The 19,528-nt window shown below is 44.1% G+C and overlaps 1 protein-coding gene across 1 annotated transcript in view; it reads left to right on the top strand.

The window, feature by feature from the left end:
• The window catches only part of LOC117234831, a 50,015-nt gene extending 31,205 nt beyond the window's left edge, over positions 1 to 18,810 (top strand). The window contains 4 exon segments of the mRNA XM_033496405.1: positions 10,538 to 10,679; positions 11,561 to 11,864; positions 14,148 to 14,459; positions 16,658 to 18,810. Coding sequence (XP_033352296.1) covers positions 10,538 to 10,679; positions 11,561 to 11,864; positions 14,148 to 14,459; positions 16,658 to 16,815 — 916 coding nt within the window. The 3' untranslated portion in view covers positions 16,816 to 18,810.
• Positions 18,811 to 19,528: the final 718 nt, after the last annotated feature.

The raw sequence follows: 19,528 nt of genomic DNA, 5'->3' as shown, positions 1-19,528 counted from the left end.
GGATTTTTTCAAGAAACACAAATTCCTCGAGAAAGAATTTGACTAAACGACGACGTTTATAGGCTATCCCGGTGGTTCGTTCCTCGAGGAGAAAAATATTCGGGAACTAATGGTAACCAAAGGTGAAGCGGCTTACGAACGCTAATTGGTAGTTAAAATTAATTAACGAGTCGGCGATACACACGGCTCTATTACCTACGTCCTACGTCTCCGCATCGGCAACGCGCGTACCTTCTCCGCCGCATTAACCGAGTTGGCTGCAACTCGAAGGTTCAAAGGGTGAAAACTGCGGTCGCTTTCGACACATTCGAAACGCCGAGACTGATAAATCTCTGGCCCGCCAGCCAGCCAGCCAGCCAGCCAGCACGGAACTCCGAGAAGCACGTCGTCGTCGTCGTCGCCGTCGGGATGCCTGAACCACGTGGTTTCAGACTCGACTCCGACCGACTACTATTTTCTTTCAACGACGAGCATTTGATCTCCGATCGGGACAGACACTCCTCTACTTACGCCGTTAGTCCAATTACAAAGGAGTGGCATGCCGTTGCACATAAATTACACGAGCTCTGGGACAATCTGAATCGTATCGAGACTCGGCCATGGTTTAACTCACGATGTTACTCCGTATTTGTACACAAACCAGACTAATAGGCAAATCATAGCCTGTTTCCACATTTTTATACTCGAAGGTTACTTTGTACGGCTCCTAAACGAGAATAGCGGAAATGTTTCGGTCTTAACGTCTCTCAGTTTCCATTATTTTATTTAATAAGAATTTTATTTTATTTAATTAATAGTTATTCTAAGATTGGTTCGATGATATTTTTAGATAAACAGTATTACGACCGTTCGCGGAGAGACGCGGTCGCTAGGAAAAACGCGTCAGCGAGAGGCGTAAATTCTCGCTACGATTATGTCAATCGACGCCGCGAAATAGTCGTTCCCCTGTTTCGGTTAAGATAACAGAGGTGGTTTAATGAATGTAACACTGTATTAACAGGTTAACATAGAATAATATATTTTACAATAATACGATGAGTATGTTACAGAACTTTGACTCGACTTTACGATATCTCTAGATAAATTCGTTTGCTCGTCAGATTTGTCAAAGTGTCACGCTTGACTCGTCGGAAGGAACTGATCGCCCTTCGATTATTCCTTTGTCTCATTTGGAAGACGACCCCCACTATGCTCGGGTCACGCCACCGCTCGTGCCTATCATCACGTATGCCTCTTCTTGCGTGAAAAACGTAACGGTCAAAAATCGACGTTTCTAGAGCTCGCTGCTTGGCGACAACTACGCTCTCGTCGATACATTGTATATGATCCGGCGAGCAGATAAGACGGTCTGCCTGCCACACTGTAGAACCGCGAGCGACGGTTAGAAAATACAGCCTGTGGTAAGCCTCGTGGCGTAACAAACAGGATAGGCTTTAGTTTGCAAAACATAATTAAAATGTACGATTTTTTAGAGGTATCTGGAATATTTTTATAGATATACGTAATCCTTGTGGCAACTCTACGCTACTGTACAAATCACATCGCATCGAAATTTTATTCGTCATTGATACTCGTTAGTAATTAGTTGGCGATAATTCTAAATAAAATTGACGCGTATACAACCTGCCGTTGAAATGAAATCTAAACTAATCTCTTACCACGAGTGTAACGACTCGACATTGCACAACAAGAACTTACCAATATCCGTAATTTGCTCATTGAATGATATAATACCACGCTAACCAATTTTTTTCAAATATTACGATCATCCGTAACGACACCTACTTAAAAACGAATAAACAGAGACGAGGAAGAGAACAAGACGTAATTACGACAAATATCCTCTACCCACTCAAATACCGCACTACCCAAATTTCCAAATTCCATATTCTCGACTCGAAGCAAACACGATTACATCCGATCTCCAAACTCAAAGCCTCTCCTCTACCTATAAATCGTCGAGCAACACCGTCCTCCGATAAATTCGTATTAAACGAACACGATACGTAAAAGAAAAAAGCATCGTCACCTGTTTGAAGGAAATTCGGCCAGACCACGGGAGAAGAAGATCGTGTTGCGGCTTTCGACGCGGTTGATAAATCGACGCTACGAGACGGAACCCCGAAAACACGTGCGCGGACGTGGCTGCGGTATAATGTCCCCGGCGGACTATTTCTTTCAACGGCGGCCCTCTGATCTTCGGCCGGCTCTGACACTCCGTCTAGCCACTTTAGTGCCTCCATTCCACGCCTCGCGAGGGAGGTGGAACGGCGAGAACGTTTGTACACCGTGCACGGCTTTTAATAGGACGCAACGTCGCGGTACGCGTGGATCGATGAACTTTCGGTTAGAAGCCACACGCTACGCCAGCAAACCAGAATCCTGTGTTGTCTGTTTCGTACGCCACCGATCGACTGTGTTGACCCCGAGCGAGTTTCCACCTCGAATAGAATCGCCAATTCGTCGATTTTTCCTCACCCCGTGTCCTCGAACGTCCTCGAATTGTCTGCGATCTCGAATAACACGTGGTAATTTAATTTGGAGCGCTCCAGGGACAAAAGATCGTGCCGTAGATGTCGAAATTTTTTCCTTTGGCGTAGGTAATGTATCTTTTTCTTTTGATCGTGTGTCGGTTATTTCGATCGGTTAGGAGGCTTTTTTGTAAAAAAAAAAAAAAAAAAAAATAATAAAAGAAATACAGTTGATATTGGAAAGAACGGAGAATCGTCGCTGATGTCTTCGAACGTTGTAAATTTCCTAAATGCTCTCGTCGACGATAATCACTTTGTCCTCCCCTCCTTTACATTCATAAAGCACGCGCTATATTTTCTCTCGGAGATTTATCTTCGCGAAACAGCGCCGATTTTTTAACGACCACCCGTTTGATGGAGCTGTATTTTAAGCGGGCTTTTTAACTTTTAAACTACCGCTCCTTTGAACCTCGTGACAAGTGATCGAAATACAATCCGACCGATCGAATCTACTTTAAACACTTACCATATTTCCAATGCATCGATCAAAATAAAAAAAAAGAAAAAGAAAACAAGATACCTACGTAATCATAAATCGTAATTGTACATAGCGAAGATGCCTGTCAATTTTCAGTGTCAGAAATCGACCGCAATTGAAAATAGACGGCAAATTCGATCGACCCGGTAAATGTAAACCGCACGCTTCGACCGCAAACCTCACGGTTTCGGTCGTGTCTTTAAGAAAAAAAAAAACAGAGGACGATTCGTCGTTTTCTCTTCGAAAATCGACATGTCACGATTTCGTGTATCTTTAAATATTCACAGTTCTCTCAAAATCAGAGTGAATCGATCGATCGTATAAAAGTCGTCGACGAAACAACCGATTAACTGCGACTCGATGAGAACAGTCACGACGGAATCCCGTGAAATTATCAACGCTAACAGGTTCCGTATTCGCAATCGTTGAGCTCTTTAACGGGCGAGCTCGCGCCGGGACAAAATTTTGCCCCGAGGGAAGGAAGAATTACCAGGCGCCTCGTTAACTTTCGTTTCGTCTTCTTCCCTGTTCTGTTTTCACGCGAATCGTTTCTTCCCCTATCTTTTCCCGCGCTCGTAAATCCGATAGATTATCGGCACCGTTAAGAAAAAAGTTGCGGCGATCGCTCTGATCGCTCGATCAACAGCTATCAAATAATTTTGTATACGATTTTTAGCTGCGTGAGTGGCGTCTATTGAGCTAGAATTTCTAAACGAATTCGTAAAAAATTGTCCACGATGATAAGAAGATACAGGACAAAAGATATGTAAAATTCAGGAACCGTAGAAAGTACGATAACAGGAAACGATTCGAATTATCCGCAGGATACGAAAATAGATCGAAGACGAGAAAAATTCATGGGTAGGAGGGGGCGGATGGTCGGTGGAAGAATACGATAAATATTTGAAGTTAACTAATAATAACGCCGGCACGTTCTAATGGCACGGAGAGACGAAAAGACGCCGCCGCCGACGACGCAGACGACGACGACGAAGACGATGACGAAGACAACCACGACGACTGGTCTTACCCAGCGACGTCGACAAGAGAATCACCCGCGCTGCTTTTACATAACGCATTAATGTCGTGCATTAAATGGACCGACTGCGCTGTATACTGGACCATCTTGCAGGAAGTTATTATAAATACGGCACGAGACCGTGGAATTCGTTACGGTAGGGAAAGCCGCGGGAATGCAAGCGGTGCTCTTTTATAAATTATTTAAAAGTTCAAGGGGCCCCCCCCGCTAAAGAACCAGGCCACGTTTCGGCAAAAATGCTTCTGACCCCTATGAGATAGAAATAGATCGACGGAAATCCAGTGCACGCAGCTACCGCCTTTATATTTCTACCGCCGACGAGTTGCGTTGACGTGAATTGTTACGTCGATGCATATGAAACGTCGTAAAATATTTTTTCTTCAAATGAAACTACAAATAAAGCTACTGTTTTCCTTGAAATATATTATTTGATCAAAGTATTCTTCGATCATCGAGTACTTTTTCGATCATTGATTGGTTTTGTTATTCCTAATTTATAAAAAGTGGTAGGTAGCCTCGTCTTTAAAGGCTCGAATACTATTTTTACGAGATGTAACTTTCCGTATTAGAATTGAGTTGGATTCCGTCCGAAATCGTTGGCTCTCAGTCTTTATAAAACACAGTTGGAGAGAAGAATTCGTTTAGGGCAACGATTAAATTCGGGCTGATTTACGAGAGCTTCTTGAAATCTTCGAGGAAATAGTTACGCCTTACAAGGCATAAAACGATGATTTCGGTGTAGCAATGGCCTGAATCGAGGAAATCAACTTGGTAGAGGACGGTTCGCGTTCATTCGGACTCGTTAAATCTACGCCCATAAAAACGACGACAATAAACTCGGTCCATAGTCTCGCGGCTGTTTTACGTCGATTTTCAACGCTGAAGAACTGGCTGCGGTTGCCAGCTCCGGAAGAACAAAGGCTTAGTGTGTGCACGATGTAAAAATAAGATCAGCCGAGGGGAACCAATTATGGAGCGTATTTGATGTCGCGGAGACAAGCAGGTGCAAACGAGAGAACCGATACGTTACACCTTTGCCCCGAACGCGATTGATGTTTCCTCTACGTTCCAAAGTTATTCAATGTTACCGTTTCGATCGACTCTATCAAAAGTAATCACTGGATTTTTTAAGATTTGAACATTGGGTTATCACGTATTGTGATAATTAAAGAAATTTAAAATGTTCGATATTTTCGATATCGGCAGACGATGCTTGGATCAATACTGTGAGTTATCACGAAACAAACAAGATCGAAGATATTCTATCTGTCCGAGAATAAGGAAAGAGAAAGAAAAAAAGAGACCAATCAAAAAATCAGGAATCGTTCGAAGCTTCGACTTTTTCAAATAATTCCTGACGTCTCTCAGTCACGCCGTCAATTTTCAATACTAATTCACGCAGACGTTAGAACCACGAGCGTCGAGTCGGTGACGAAATAGAAAGAAGAGGGAAAAATATGCATTATACGGGTACAATGCTTGTCTAAGGAATGAACATGATGAATGAAAGAGTCGAACGATGGCCCCAAAGCCGGTAACGTCCAAGAATGCTTCCTCATAGTCGTTTTGCTTTCTTCCAGTTCTCTTTCTCTCTCTCTCTCTCTCTCTCTCTCTTCCCCTTTCCTACTCCCTCTGTGCGCCCTCTTTGATGCAGTCGCAGCTTTGATATTCCTGCCAGAATATCCCACTTATAGTTAGCGCATAAGCCTGCTCTTCTCTATTCGTTTCTTCTCTATCTCACGCTCTCTCGCTTTTCTCTTCCAATTGTCCTTTCTCACTCGCACCCCATTTCTTCCAAGCTTGCACTATCCCTGTCATACGTTTCCAGCTTTTCCTTCCTCCTCTCTAGCGCACACATTCTAACACACGTGGGTATAGTTTCCTCGACGTTTCTCACCGACTCTTTGTCCCGTCTTCCACGGGACGACGCGACGACGTTGAACGGTTTGCGAAACGTTCCTTGCTTGGTGTTCACCTCGCTAGGATAATACCATGCACGCGTGGATCTCCCCTCTCCTAACGCGATGAAACGCGGGTCAAGGATCGACGATTAAAGGATTCGTTGGCGAGAAGAGCGTGTCGTTTACACGCTGACGCGAATTCCCGCGGTTTCCGTTGCTTCCTCGACGCTCCAAGATTCCTAGATTCCTCGAAGAACGCCGGTAATTACGTCGATAAGAATCTCGCATAATTCACGTGGTTGGAATAACTCTTAGGCATCGTGGCTAATTTTCTTCTCCTATGGCTGGAAAGAGGGAAGGTGTCGATAGAGCTTGATCCAACGTTCGTCGAGAAACGAGAAAAAAGTTAGACACGGATATGTTCGCCGACCAATGAACCGTGTCGATTGGGACACGAAGTTGGGAAAGGAAAGGGTGACGTATAAAATTGGTCTGGCTGAACGATCGACGAGAATTTCCAGAGGTCCCGAAACGATGGAGGTCCTTGATCGGTACACGCCCACTTTTTCGCTGTTCCAATTAGGCGAGGACCCTTGCGCGCACGTTTTATTCGCTAGTTGATTGGTGTCGAGCAGACAGTAGTGGAAATTAATGAAGACGGTTTTCGGGGTAGGATATGCCGAACAGTTATTGGCCCTCGAATAATTTCGCTGAAATTCGCGGATTTTACAGGTGTTTAGTCGACAATGCAATTAGCAGCAACACGGTCCACTAGACTGCTAATAGGATATCCGCGATACACGTGTTTATACGATCGACGGAAATTAGGAATGTGAACGGAGTAAATCGACGATCGAGGTGGGCAAAAATTGAGAAGATGCAAAAATTTTAAGCGCCATTTTTGTTCATGTAAAATGTTACGAAATTCGATTACGACATTTTGTAGGTTTTTCATCTTTACCTAGATATAATGCGCGTTAAGTTTCTCAGAAAATGGATATCTTACTTCCTCGATTTTTTTTTTTTAGCACAAGAGAATAACATAAAGTATCGTGTGTTCCAAAGATAAATTCTAAAAATAATATTTCTTATACTATCAGTTTTCTCTATCTATCTTCAACATGGTTTATGAACGGTTCGATCTTTCAATGTACATAAAGAAATACCGATATCAGCGTTCGAAAAAATTCGTAAAAAAGAAGAGCAACGATAACTATGATTAAATAGCGTTATCGTCTGTATCGAGTAAAAGCAAAATGTGTTTCTAAGCAAACCTGCGATATTCGCAACCGTATAGGTTTTTAGGTTCGGAGGGGTCATCGAAGACACCCCATACATATTCATACCGACTATTTACCTAAGGCCAGAAAAGAACTGTCAAGAACGAAAGCAACGTATCGCATTAATGCAAGGGTCCTCGAAGATCCTACGAATACGTAGGTATATGCAAATGACACCATTCCCGCCGAGGAAACCTTTAAATCACACATCGAGGCTACCAATAACATCGTCGACGATCATAATACAAGACCGCCTTTATGCTCGCTGTACCAGCAAGAGTAGCAAGATGTTCGTCCTCGACTTTAAAAGGATCACGTTCTAAGTACCGTAACATGCAATAACAGCCTTTCATCGGATATAATTCGTACCAGGATTAAAATAACAAATAGACCAGAGAGCGACGCGTGTTGCATGTCGTAATTAACATACACCGTTCGACGTGGAGCAACAAGTTTTTACAAGAAACGAAGTTTGTTAATCGTTCTCAGGGGACCTGATTCTCGCATAGAATCACCGGACACGCTATCGATGTCTCGTTCCAAACGAACAATCGAGTAACAACTTTTAAGTTTCACGCGATATCTCATTATACCGTTGAATATGTATCTTATTATGCGTAAATGAAATGAAAGATGAAAAATTCGAAATCAACGTTCGCGCGCGCGCGCGCAAAAAAAAAAGAGATCTTTTACAAGAATTAGAAAATCTCCGACGATGCAGATAGGTGAGCAAATTACCGTCACGGACAAATTTCAGACAGATCTCGGTTATTTAAATTTCTCTCCTTCCCACCGTATTCTTCTTATCTCAGCTCGTTCACTGGAACAGTTGGAACGCGAAATAAAAGGTAGATACAAAGCGAATCTTTTTTTCCCCCCTTCAAAACGAATGCCCCGGTAAATTTATACATCACAATTCACCGCGCATCGCGGCCATTAACGCGTCGACGACCGGGGAACATGACGGCCATGGTACATCAACCTTCGTGAGGAAACCGAGCTGCCCGGTCCAAAGTACCAAAAGGAGCCACGCCGTGCTTTTATCGCGAGTAATTCGGGCCACGATCGTACGTATACGGTGTCTAATAAATTCGTGAATGGCCAGCCAGCGACTGAAATGTTCTATACACCCACGCGTAACGCACACGAATTGCCATCGTGCAACGGTCGCTCTCGCTCTCTCTCTCTCTCTCTCTCTCCTTTTTTTCTTTCTATGGGTTTCGTCTATGGTTGTGTGCGCGCGTGCCTCGATTCCCGAGGTTGTTGGCGTTTGGTTGCGCGCTTAGGGTGGGTACCGAGCCGACGAACCGACATGGGGGCACCAAGAGAGAGCGGATATTATCGCCAAACGTTAATTTGGTCGAGGCCCGGCCTACCTTCCAATTTTCGAGCCCTTACACGCCCACTTACGAGATTGTCCGTTAATGCTCCGAAACGTCGGGACGCGTTTTCGACGCCCGCGTTTTACCGCCACGGAGAGCTTCACGGACTTCGCGTACGGCCGACGGGTACATCTCGGACGAGGCTTCTCTTTAGACTTTAGACGCTCTCAGCCTTTGCATACGAGACACACGTGTTGCCAGAGTACCGTATGTGTATACTTGAAAGGGTAAATAGAGTTCAACTCGAGCGGCAAGTCTTAGAGATAAAGGGTAGTGGATCTGCAGGTGTTGGACATTTCTAGACGTATAGAACTTTTTAGAGTTTAGAACTGCAGCTATTAAGACTTTAAATAGCATGCTTTTAAGTTAGACTCTGTTAACTAGAGGTCTAATTACGAGCAGAAGCCGTCTAGACAAAAGGAATTCAAAGTTTTTAAGGTTTTCGTCAAAGATAGCCTGTAATTAGAATTTCAAAGACGACAGGCGAAATACAAGAGGAATAACAAGAGGCGTTTTACGAAAAAGGAAGGGTATTCGCGAATTTAACATCGATAACGGTCCCACGAAATGCGTCGTGTACGCGCGTACAACCTGATAACGCTGGGATAGTCTAACGTTAACGGAGCAAGGGCAGAGTCGTATGACGGAGAGCATCGCGATAAAATTAAATGAAACGTCGAAGAAAGGAACGACGCGTCTCCGATTGGACGCTGAGAAAACAGGGAAAACCGTATTTCAGTCTGTGCCTTAACATTCCCGCGTGGACGCGCGCATCACATACGCCCGCGCGCCTAATTTATGTAACACAGAACAAATATACTCGTGGTAGCGTACGGCGCGTACGTAAAGCGTGGTAGAAGCAAAGAAAATAAATACAGGACGGAACAAGTGGAACGTCCGCGAGAAGCAAGAAAATAGTTCGCGCGGCGATTCGTAGACCCAAAATAGGGCGGTGTGAACAGCAGGAAACTTTACTATACACCGTGCAACGTGGAGTAGGAGAGACGCGTGTATTTGGCGTGTGTGAGTGCTGTTGGAAAGAACCGGTTATATAGCAACCGTCCTCCACCTTCTCCACCTTCTTCTTCTTCTTCTTCTTCTTCTACTTCTTCTTCTGCTTCTTCCTCCTTTTCTTCTGCCTGTTCTTCTCCTTCTTCCTTACTTTCCTTCCTACTCATTCGCCGACCTTTCGTTCCATCCTCGCCAAGTATCCAGCGAGCTCAGCTACGTAATACAAGCGATTCTATACATACAAACAAGCACGTGCGTGTGTGCGTGCTCGTGTAGAGACTCTGTCTGTCTGTCTCTCTCTCTCTCTCTCTCTCTCTCTCTCTCTCTGTATGTACAGTGTACACTTACGTGAGGTCCCGACACCATGGGCGCCTGCCTATCTGACATTGGGTGCCTGCCTACGAGGGCGAGTCCGCGACGTTTCTTTTTTCTTTCTTTACTGACCTGGCTACCGACGGACGGACCCTGGGCAACCGTGTATTCCTTCCGAGGACCCTCCGGGGGCGTTGGAATTTCGCGAGCGTTTCACGGATAGCCTTGTTTCCGATACGCGGAAACCCAGTCAGAATTCTATTGTACTCGACTCGCAACGGCAGGATATCCCGCGGCGAAAGAAACACCGCTGAGTGAAACGTGACTGTTAATATGTTTAATCGCGCCGATGATATCCGACGATTAATTTTTTACTTGATGCGTTTTGAGCGGCGTCGAGATCCAGGCGTTGGAAATATAAATGATTCCCTCGACTATTGTTCCAACTTCGTTCGATCTTCTTTACTCGTTGTATTCGTGTATGTATGTATCTATGAACGTTTGCGCCTATTTACTATGCGTATACGATTTCCTATATTTCATTCAGCGATACGAGAGTCGAATTATTAGATATATATCGATGATTAATGTTTTCTGTTACAGATTTCGAATAGACAACACAGACCACATAATAGACGTGAACAAGAACAACGCGGCGTTCGAGTACGATCAAGTGAACATAATATGTCCTGTGTACCAGCCAGGAACGTATGACGAGGACGCGGAGAAGTATATTATTTACAACGTAAGTACTTTCGTATCGAATCGTAATGCTAAGAATCTTGCCCTCGACATTGGTAGAAAGATTGTCACGAGTCCGAGCGTGTACCCCGGTCTCGCCATCCATAGTGGGATCAACAGATAAATCGAGTTACACGTCTGTCGACCCATTATGCGAAATAAAAAATTGTCAAAGGGCGTTCCGTGCTGTTTAGACAGCTGCTGCTACTCGAAACTCGTTCGTTAACTCGCTCATATCGGACCCCCAAGAACGACTTCCGCCTCGTAGCCAACTCTTGACATCGCGTTGCCCTCGAGGGGCTGTTCCAACTCTATTTCACCCGCTTTTAAAAATATTCATGACAAACTACCGTGTCGCCGTTATTCCCGAATTAGAGAAACTCGTATATACGAGACCGATAACGATGTTTGTTCTTGAGACGAAAATTACAGAGTTTCATAAATCAAATCGTTGCTAGCATCGTGAAAATCTTTCGTCCCTGTTCTTGCTTTTATCGGAGATTCCAGCGCAGTTTCCAAAAGCTGCAACGCAAACGTCGCCAATCATCGCCGAGATCTAATCATCTTATCCTACCCTTCTCGTATTGTCTCGTTCGAACTCGACGATAGATACTTTCTACCCCCTAATCGTATCTTGAGAGGGCGGGTGGTTTAGGTAGCGAGGAACTAGTGAACGAACGAAAATTAGCTTTTTTCACGGCTAGTCGTTAGGAAGAATGGCAAAGAAATGTCTTTGTCTTTATCTTTGTAAAGAATCTTTGTTTGTATAGACTCGACAAAACGATAAAGAAAACGTTCAAGGACGTTCGACTCGTACGTAACAAACAACTAACGCGACGAATCGATTGGTACCGGGAACTTATAGCTGCATCGTATGTTTCACAGGTGTCTAAAGAGGAATACGAAACATGTCGGATAACGAATCCAAATCCACGGGTGATAGCAGTTTGCAACAACCCGTATAAGACCATGTACTTCACGATCACCTTCAGGCCGTTCACACCGCAACCTGAAGGCCTAGAGTTCCTGCCAGGCCACGATTACTATTTCATCAGCACTTCGTCCAAGGACGACCTTCATAAACGCATCGGTGGACGATGCACCAGTAACAACATGAAGGTGGTCTTCAAGGTGTGCTGCCGCAACGAGGCTGACACCTCGTCGTCTTCGGCTACATCGCGCAACAATTGTGAGTATCCTTCGTTTTATTGTAAACACCGACACAAATATCACCATTTTCTTGTTAATATCGATTCGTTCGTTTAACCAGAAGAAGATATTCTTTTCTATTCGCATCGACGCGACATTTTTAAAGACGTTTGATGCACATGCATTAAAGAAACGATCGAATTTGCCAACGTTTTCACCTTCGGTCCCATTTACGAGCATTCCTTAAATATTCCTATTCCGAAATCGTTTCGACGTGCGAAAACCTTTGTCCTACCGAAAGGTACGCGTTTCGCGTGTACGACCGGTATTCTAATGGGGTCCGATTATCATAATCTGAAATTATAGTCGTTGTATACGTCGTCTACGCCGCCTTTTCATTTCGCGTGTAAATCACGTTTAAAAGCTTCACGGTTTCGCTTGAGCGTGCGAGCTCCCTTCGTACACGCTCGTGGATGAAACGATTGGAAGAAGGGCCGTGTCATAAATTCATTATCCCCTAATCAGTTACAAAGGGAAGGACTACTCGTAACGACAGACGGTCTACGCCGATTCCTTCATCTTCCGCTGCGAACACGATCCACCCTCGATCCCCCTCTCTGTTTTCCCGCTCGTACAGACGGCCAGCCCGTGCTCCTCCCCTCTTAAATAATCCCTATCAATTATAATTCTTAGCCGTGCACACCATTTGTTGCGGTTAGAGGACCAACGCTGACCCAGAACACAATAAATTCCACTATTTCATTCTAGCCCGTTCTCTTCTCTCCCTAATTCGTTCCAACCGTCCTCCCAACACCTCCTCCGCCTCCTACCCGCTACCACCGACCCAACACTCGTCGGAGACGATTCATGCGCCGTAATGACTAGCTATTTCGCCGGCCGAGAACTCTGAACTCCCTTTCTCTCTTTCCCTCTTTCACCGTTCGGTGTCTCGGGCATTCAAGATTCCAGCAGGCTCTCCACCGACCTCGAAATCCTTCCGCGGCTTTCTACCGTGCCGTGTTGCGGGATCAGACCGTGAGCACCGACGCTCGTGTACGATGCCCTACGATTACTATCAGCGGCCACGAACCGCGAGAAATGTTAATCTCGCGGAAAATTTCAGGCTGGCTCCTCTGCTTTGCGCCGCGAGCGCTTTGCGCGGCGAAAGACATTTACGCCGGCAATTAGCCGACGAAAATGCGAAATTAATCTTCGACTTTATTCCACCGGTAGAAGTTCATTCTCCCCGAGGTCTTTGTGCCTGTGAATTTCGGCCGAGAACATAAAGCATTTGTCATTCATTACGGTTATCGTGTTTTCTTTCAATCTTTTATTCCTATTCTTTTTTATTTTTTTTTTCTTTTCTTTTTTCTTTTTTCTTTTTTCTTTTTTTTTTTTTTTTTTTTTTTTGTTCTCTTTGCTTTATCGCCGAAAGTCGATCGGTTTCAGGAATGAACTTCGACCGCAAATTGCGTAAATTTCGATTTAAAGTCGCGTAATAAAGAAGATTATTTTTTTCTTTTATATATCGCATAAACGTTTTAAACGGACATCGGACGCAGTAACAAGAATTCACGTTCCCATCGTTCTCCCGTGGCGATCATCGCGGATGTTCGATCAAACTTTTACGATACCGCGTTTACGGTTATGATTGTAACGGTTTGCGCGCGATTCTATTATTACGTACGATCGGCATCGGCGAATGATCGCCGGAGCGATTAAATAAAATTTAACGGACGCAATCATAACCGCCTGTATTTCGATTCGGGGGCCGGCTTTAAAATATCGACCTCTGGCGAACGCGGGTATGTACATAGATAATTGAAATCGATGTCGATTCACCGGACACTCGGTCCCGTTTACGAGCAATCGTGGAACGGCGGTCGCGTTCTCCGTCGTTGAATCCCCCCCGTTGAAAATTACGCAAAACCGATGCGCGATTTGGACCGCGATTGCGGAGTTAAAATCGAAACGCTCGTCGACGCGACGTTATCCTAAATCATCCGGCTGGAAATGCCGGTGAACGACGATGTTGGACGGGCGCTCGCGCGCGCGTAACAACAGTAATCGAGACTGGCTGAAAATTGCACGCAACTCGTGAACCAGCGGAAAAAAATCACTGGCGGAGATTACACGCTAAAATTCAATAGCCGCAACAAAGTATAGCTCTGGCCGCACGATGCAGCCCAGACGAGACTACGTCGTACGTACGGTTCTCTCGAAAGCACGTCGCGTCGTCGCGTCGTGCCTCGCGAACATGACGATGTAATAAGAACGTTAGAGAAAGAGGAATACGTTTACGTTGATCTATGTCATTTTTCAGCCGTAGCTGTAACCAGCAGCACCGTGCCAAGCAGCAGCTCGACCAGCACCGCAGTTTTGGGTGGAGGAGCCGTCGGAATACCACCCCCGCCACCACCGAGCGTCGTCAAGAACGGCGGCCCAGATCGATTCTACCCAGGGGGCAGCATTCATCATCATCACGATCATCATCAACCGGCCACGGCGGCGCCGACCCTGCCCCACGTACCCCCTCCGGCCATCTACCCTGTGCATCCGCATCAGCCTCCGATTCACAATGGACCGCCGTCCTCCTCGCCGCCCAAGACCTCGATCGGCCAGAAGAAGAAGAACAGTACGTATAACACAGCGCCCCACCGCCTCTTGCCACCTGCTCTCTTTGCCGCGAAACGAGTTTCTCGATGCTCCTCGCGACCATTATCTCGGCCAATGATTCTTTCATTTTTTCTTTTCTTTATCCTTCTCTCTTTCTCTACCATTCTGTGTTCCTTCGTTGCTTTCTTCTTTTTCATTCTCTTTTCTTACGCCAAATCTCTCTCGTCGTCGTCGCATCTTGTCGAAATTAATCATGCAAGAGGAGGGTCATTTTATTAATCGACGCGAATTAGATCGTCTATAATGTATCTGCGAGCATCGCCGAGTTGCTCGAATTTAATTATCGAATAGAGTAATGAGAAATTCGAACATCATCGAATAAAATAGTCGACGACAATCGCGTCAGATCGCGCCTATATTTTGCGAGAACGCGTTTTCTAACTTAGCCGCTAACTTGTGCCGCTAAATCCCTTGTCCCTTATCGTTACTTTCGTTTTGTCCGGCTGATAATTATCGCTTCGTATCGGGATTACTGTTGCATAAAATTAAGATAAACCACTCGTACTCGACGATTTTACCGCTCGTTATCGTCGTGTAAATCGTTTTTTCAGGATAAAGGATTTACCGCGTTGTATCGCTACATCGCTATATCGTTACATCTTCGTTATTAACATCGCATAATTGATATTTCTTCTTTTCGATCGGAGCAAGCGTGAGTCCATATTCGCGCGAAAGTCTTTCTTTTCCATCGTTCTTTCACGATAGCTGGACGCGAGTGCGAAAGTCAAAGAGAAGAGTCGTCGTCGCTTCGGTCATTAAATTACCGTTATGTAGTTGAACGTGGCGGTGCACTGCGTGCCAAACAATCATTTTACGTAATTCGTTTGGCTTATCGTTTGCTCGTATTGAAACGGATAAAGTAAATAAACGAGTAACGAGCAAATAAATTTTATCAGCTTTTAAAATTATATTGTCCCTCGTCATGTCTTATTCTACTTATTATCGCTACTAATGCATCCTACAAATAATATCGAAAAGGGTAATACGTTGAAAATTGCATTGATTGACCGGACGTAAAACTTCCGAAACATACCTCGAGCATCCTATCTTTATCTTTCGCGTTCAGATCAAACGTTCTATACTCATTCTCGTATAATTAGAAAAGTATCGAGTATAAAAGTTAGATCAGTTAATACCGCGAACGAAGGAAATTATTTACAAAATTAAGAGTAAAAAACTTAATAAACGAAGGAACACCTTTGGTCCCCAAAACGCGTGCCAGATGGAGAACAATCGAACGCGGTAGGCGACTCGATTCTAGGTGACTCTCTCGACAACCATCTGTCGTCTAGTCGCCCTTCTTGTGTTGTCACCTACGATAATTTCACCACCACCAAATGAAAATGCGCCACGGATATGCACACATTTGCATTCCATCGATAGCCAGGACACGGACGTTAACGAGGCAACCTGCTTGGCTCGAAACGCAACAGGGAATTCGTGTTCCGGAGGTGTTGAATTGAAATTACTCGAGTCGGCCCCGTTCCGCCTTCCTTTGTAACAACGATTCGAATTTCTCCACTGTATTAAAATCGTCCCTTCGAAATCGAATCGTGTCCCACGAAATTTACAACTTGGTTCGTGACCGACGATGTATATCCGTTACGACGCGTTTCGCATCGAGCAGAAGCAAAAAGTACATCAATCTCCAAGTACTCACCAATAAGCCGGAACCTAGATGGAAGTTGAAGCTTCCGCTCCGATATCGCCGCGTTTCCTAGCCCTGGTAATGAAGCAACTTTTTCCCACGGAGCTCATGGAAGTTTCATTTCGAACAGGAGAAATTTAGAGACGTCGTTGACCTCCTTTCTGGAAGAATAACGTGATTATTTATTGGAAAAATAACAAAGAAAAATAAAATTAATCTCAAGAGCTCGAAGTATTAATAATTGCTAACAGAAATCCAGGATCTTGGAATTACTCGCTGTAAAGTATTAATTTCTATATTGTCCAAATTATGCAAGAAGCACTTCTATTTGCTTCTGTTTCATCGGATAACTGAATTCCCAATTAAAAATTTCCATTTGTTAATCCACGTTAATCAATTAAGTTGGCGGATAAACGTGTTTTTTTTTTTTTTTTTTTTTTTTAATAACTACGATAAACGATCAAATGGCTATTGTCCGGAAATAAACAATTGATTTTTTCTGTCTACAGAGGAATATTCGGACCATCCGAACGAAGTTGTGAAGAACGAAGAATTGACCTACAACGGGGCGAGTTCCAGCCGTGTTCAAGATCGGTACTACCAGCTGGTGATGGTGTTGACGGGAAGCTTGTTTATCAGCGCGATCATGCCGCAATTATTACGGTGAAGCGACAACACTACCGACGAGAACGTATATCCCATACGTCGAAACCCCTTTTTCTGTGATTATCCTACGTTTAATTAATTTCTTGAGGCACGCGTGCGCGCGCGCGCTCGCGTGGCCGCCCCTCAATCGTGAAAAATAAATGAAAAATAAAACGCGCACGATTTATGGTCGGACTGCCTCGAGAGAGAAAGAGAACGAGAAAATTTAATCGGGAGGGAACGAAGACAAAAACGAACAACAATGGTTTAGAGAAAAAAGAAAAATTAAATGAAAATAAAAGAGGATGCGAGTTATAAGAAGAACGAAGAGTCGGCAGAAATAATAAAAAAGAAAATAAACGTAAATGTCAAGAGAAGAGACACGCACGACACACGAGCAGCAACGCCATATTGAAACTATTCGAAAACGAAGAACGAAGACGTAGATAGTAAGATTACAAAGACGAAGAAAGACGAAACGAGGAGAAACGCTACTATTAGACACTATTATAGTATGCCCACTATTATCACTACTATAAATGGTAGTCGTATTGGTTGTCCTTCTTATCATTACGCTAATTCTAGGTATTTATTGGAAATACGAGGAAAGAGAACGAAGTCGTGGACAGCGTGCTAAATATCCTCGAGCGTGGCATACGCCGCATAGTGAATAAATACGTCCGTCAAAGAGAAGCGCGAAAGTTGTTTCGTTTAAATATCATAACCTCGCGCGTGAGGATTTCGAATAATAATGATATCGTACGACTGACATCGACGTTGGTTGACGAACGGTCCTCTGTCATCTATGCCTCGATTGCTTGAGAATTAGTATCGTACTTGAAAAGTCAAACGATTAAGTTAACTTAGAAACTTATATGTATATAGAGAACCAATTACTTACTAGGTTAGTATGATTTAAAACTTGCCATCTTAGTAGATGTATCACTTAGCACTCGTTTTTCCGTTAATATTTTCAGTATCACGCCCGCGCAAATGTAGATACGTCATTTGTTTAACTAAAGATTTCAGATCAATCACGTGACTTATTGCGATAATCGAATCAAACGTTAATCCGCGATTAGTCGCGATGGTCGCGCCAATATTCGGATCGAAATCTATCGAAGGAAACAGTCGTGGCGGAGGGTCGTTCGGTTTGCGTAAACAGTCGCGAGCAGGATAATTAGCACGCGTGTAAATAAATTCCTAATGAATATGTACAAGTGGCTCTTGCCTCGTCTTCGGGGCAGAGGAATTTAAGAGAGTGCCGTATACTAGGTAAAATCTTATATATGACACACGGAAGAGTGCGATACAGCGTGAGTGAACATTTCCGAGTGTGACAGAGTATGACGTGTGTGGGTGTATTGCGAGGCGTATGTGAACATTCGTGAACACAAAGATCGCCCATTTGGTTAGGACACAAAACTGTGTAAGGTGCGATAAACTTTTGTAAGTTCCGCCCGCGATTCTCGCAATCGTGACACTTTCGCGAACACGTGAAGTATTGTCGGCGAAGAAATTCGAAAATTCCTCTCTTCGACCGAGTTCGTCGAAGGAAAATGGCGAACGAACGAACGAACGAACGAAAGTATGGTATGTAATGCGTGAGAGAGACTGATCGCGGAGCGAACGAAATAACAATTTTTGTATCATAGTTGTACCATACCGAACTTTATCTATAGATCTGTATTATATTTATTATCCGCTATCATTACGCTACGAATAATCACACTCGATATTCTATATTTACTAGTAAAAAATATCAAATTTAATAGCGAATAAATTGCGTATTCGGCGGGGTAATGATAAAAGAAACGACATGACGCGAGCAAAACGATGAATTCTCGACCCCTGTCATCATCGGATCTGCCATTTGTTGTTTCCTTCTATTTTCTTTAATTTTTTTTTCTCGTGCTGTATTGCTCGAAAACGTCGAACACGCGCGTTCGAGTGCTTATTTCGACGTGTGCTCGCTATTTCAATAAATTGGCCGTGCGATGGTCGGTTTCATTTCGTCGATTTCGGTATCGTCTTTTGTGCTATGTACATCGTTCTTTTCAGTTGTCCCTATGATTCTCCTGTTTTTTTTTTTTTTTTTTTTTTATACTCTATTTATTGTTCACCGCCACGCAGATTTCGTTTACATCCGCGTACTGACGAACGTACGCGCATGCAAATCGCATTTATTTGTAAAACGTACGGGATTACATGTATACATGCACAGTGGTCACGATCGTTACACGCGATCCCGCTCTGATTTGTCGCGTACGTCGATAACGACGCCCTCTTCGCTAACGTTCAAGCTCTGTTCACGCTGCGATCGCAGCCGATTTTACGTTACGAACGCCCATTAACGTATATAACATTGTGCACGTATCCTGTACGTATCCGTAAGCCCGTGTTTCGCTCGATCACGATCACGGATCCATATTTCTATCGATCACACAATTTTACCATAATCACACGACAAACGTCAACTATGTATCTCGAATTTTATCGCGCGGAATACGTTGTACCGGCAATTAATTATATAGTGCGCGCGCATCTTGCGCATGTCGCGTATCGTATCGTATAAACGTAACTTGTAATCTTTAAAATTGCGTTCCCGCCAATACATTCGATGATTGGCCGCACGGCTACGACGGCGCTATTTTATTGCTTGCGTACTTACACAACTCTTATTTACGCGCATTTCATCTTCCAGAATGCAAAATTATCGTTTTTGCGTCCGACGT

This window comes from Bombus vosnesenskii, unplaced genomic scaffold (assembly GCF_011952255.1).
Source record: "Bombus vosnesenskii isolate JDL3184/JDL3185 unplaced genomic scaffold, Bvos_JDL3184-5_v1.1 scf7180000013309, whole genome shotgun sequence".
Taxonomy (NCBI): domain Eukaryota; kingdom Metazoa; phylum Arthropoda; class Insecta; order Hymenoptera; family Apidae; genus Bombus; species Bombus vosnesenskii.
The sequence above is the reverse complement of the archived record's forward strand: the minus strand, read 5'-3'. Positions and strand labels throughout refer to the sequence as shown.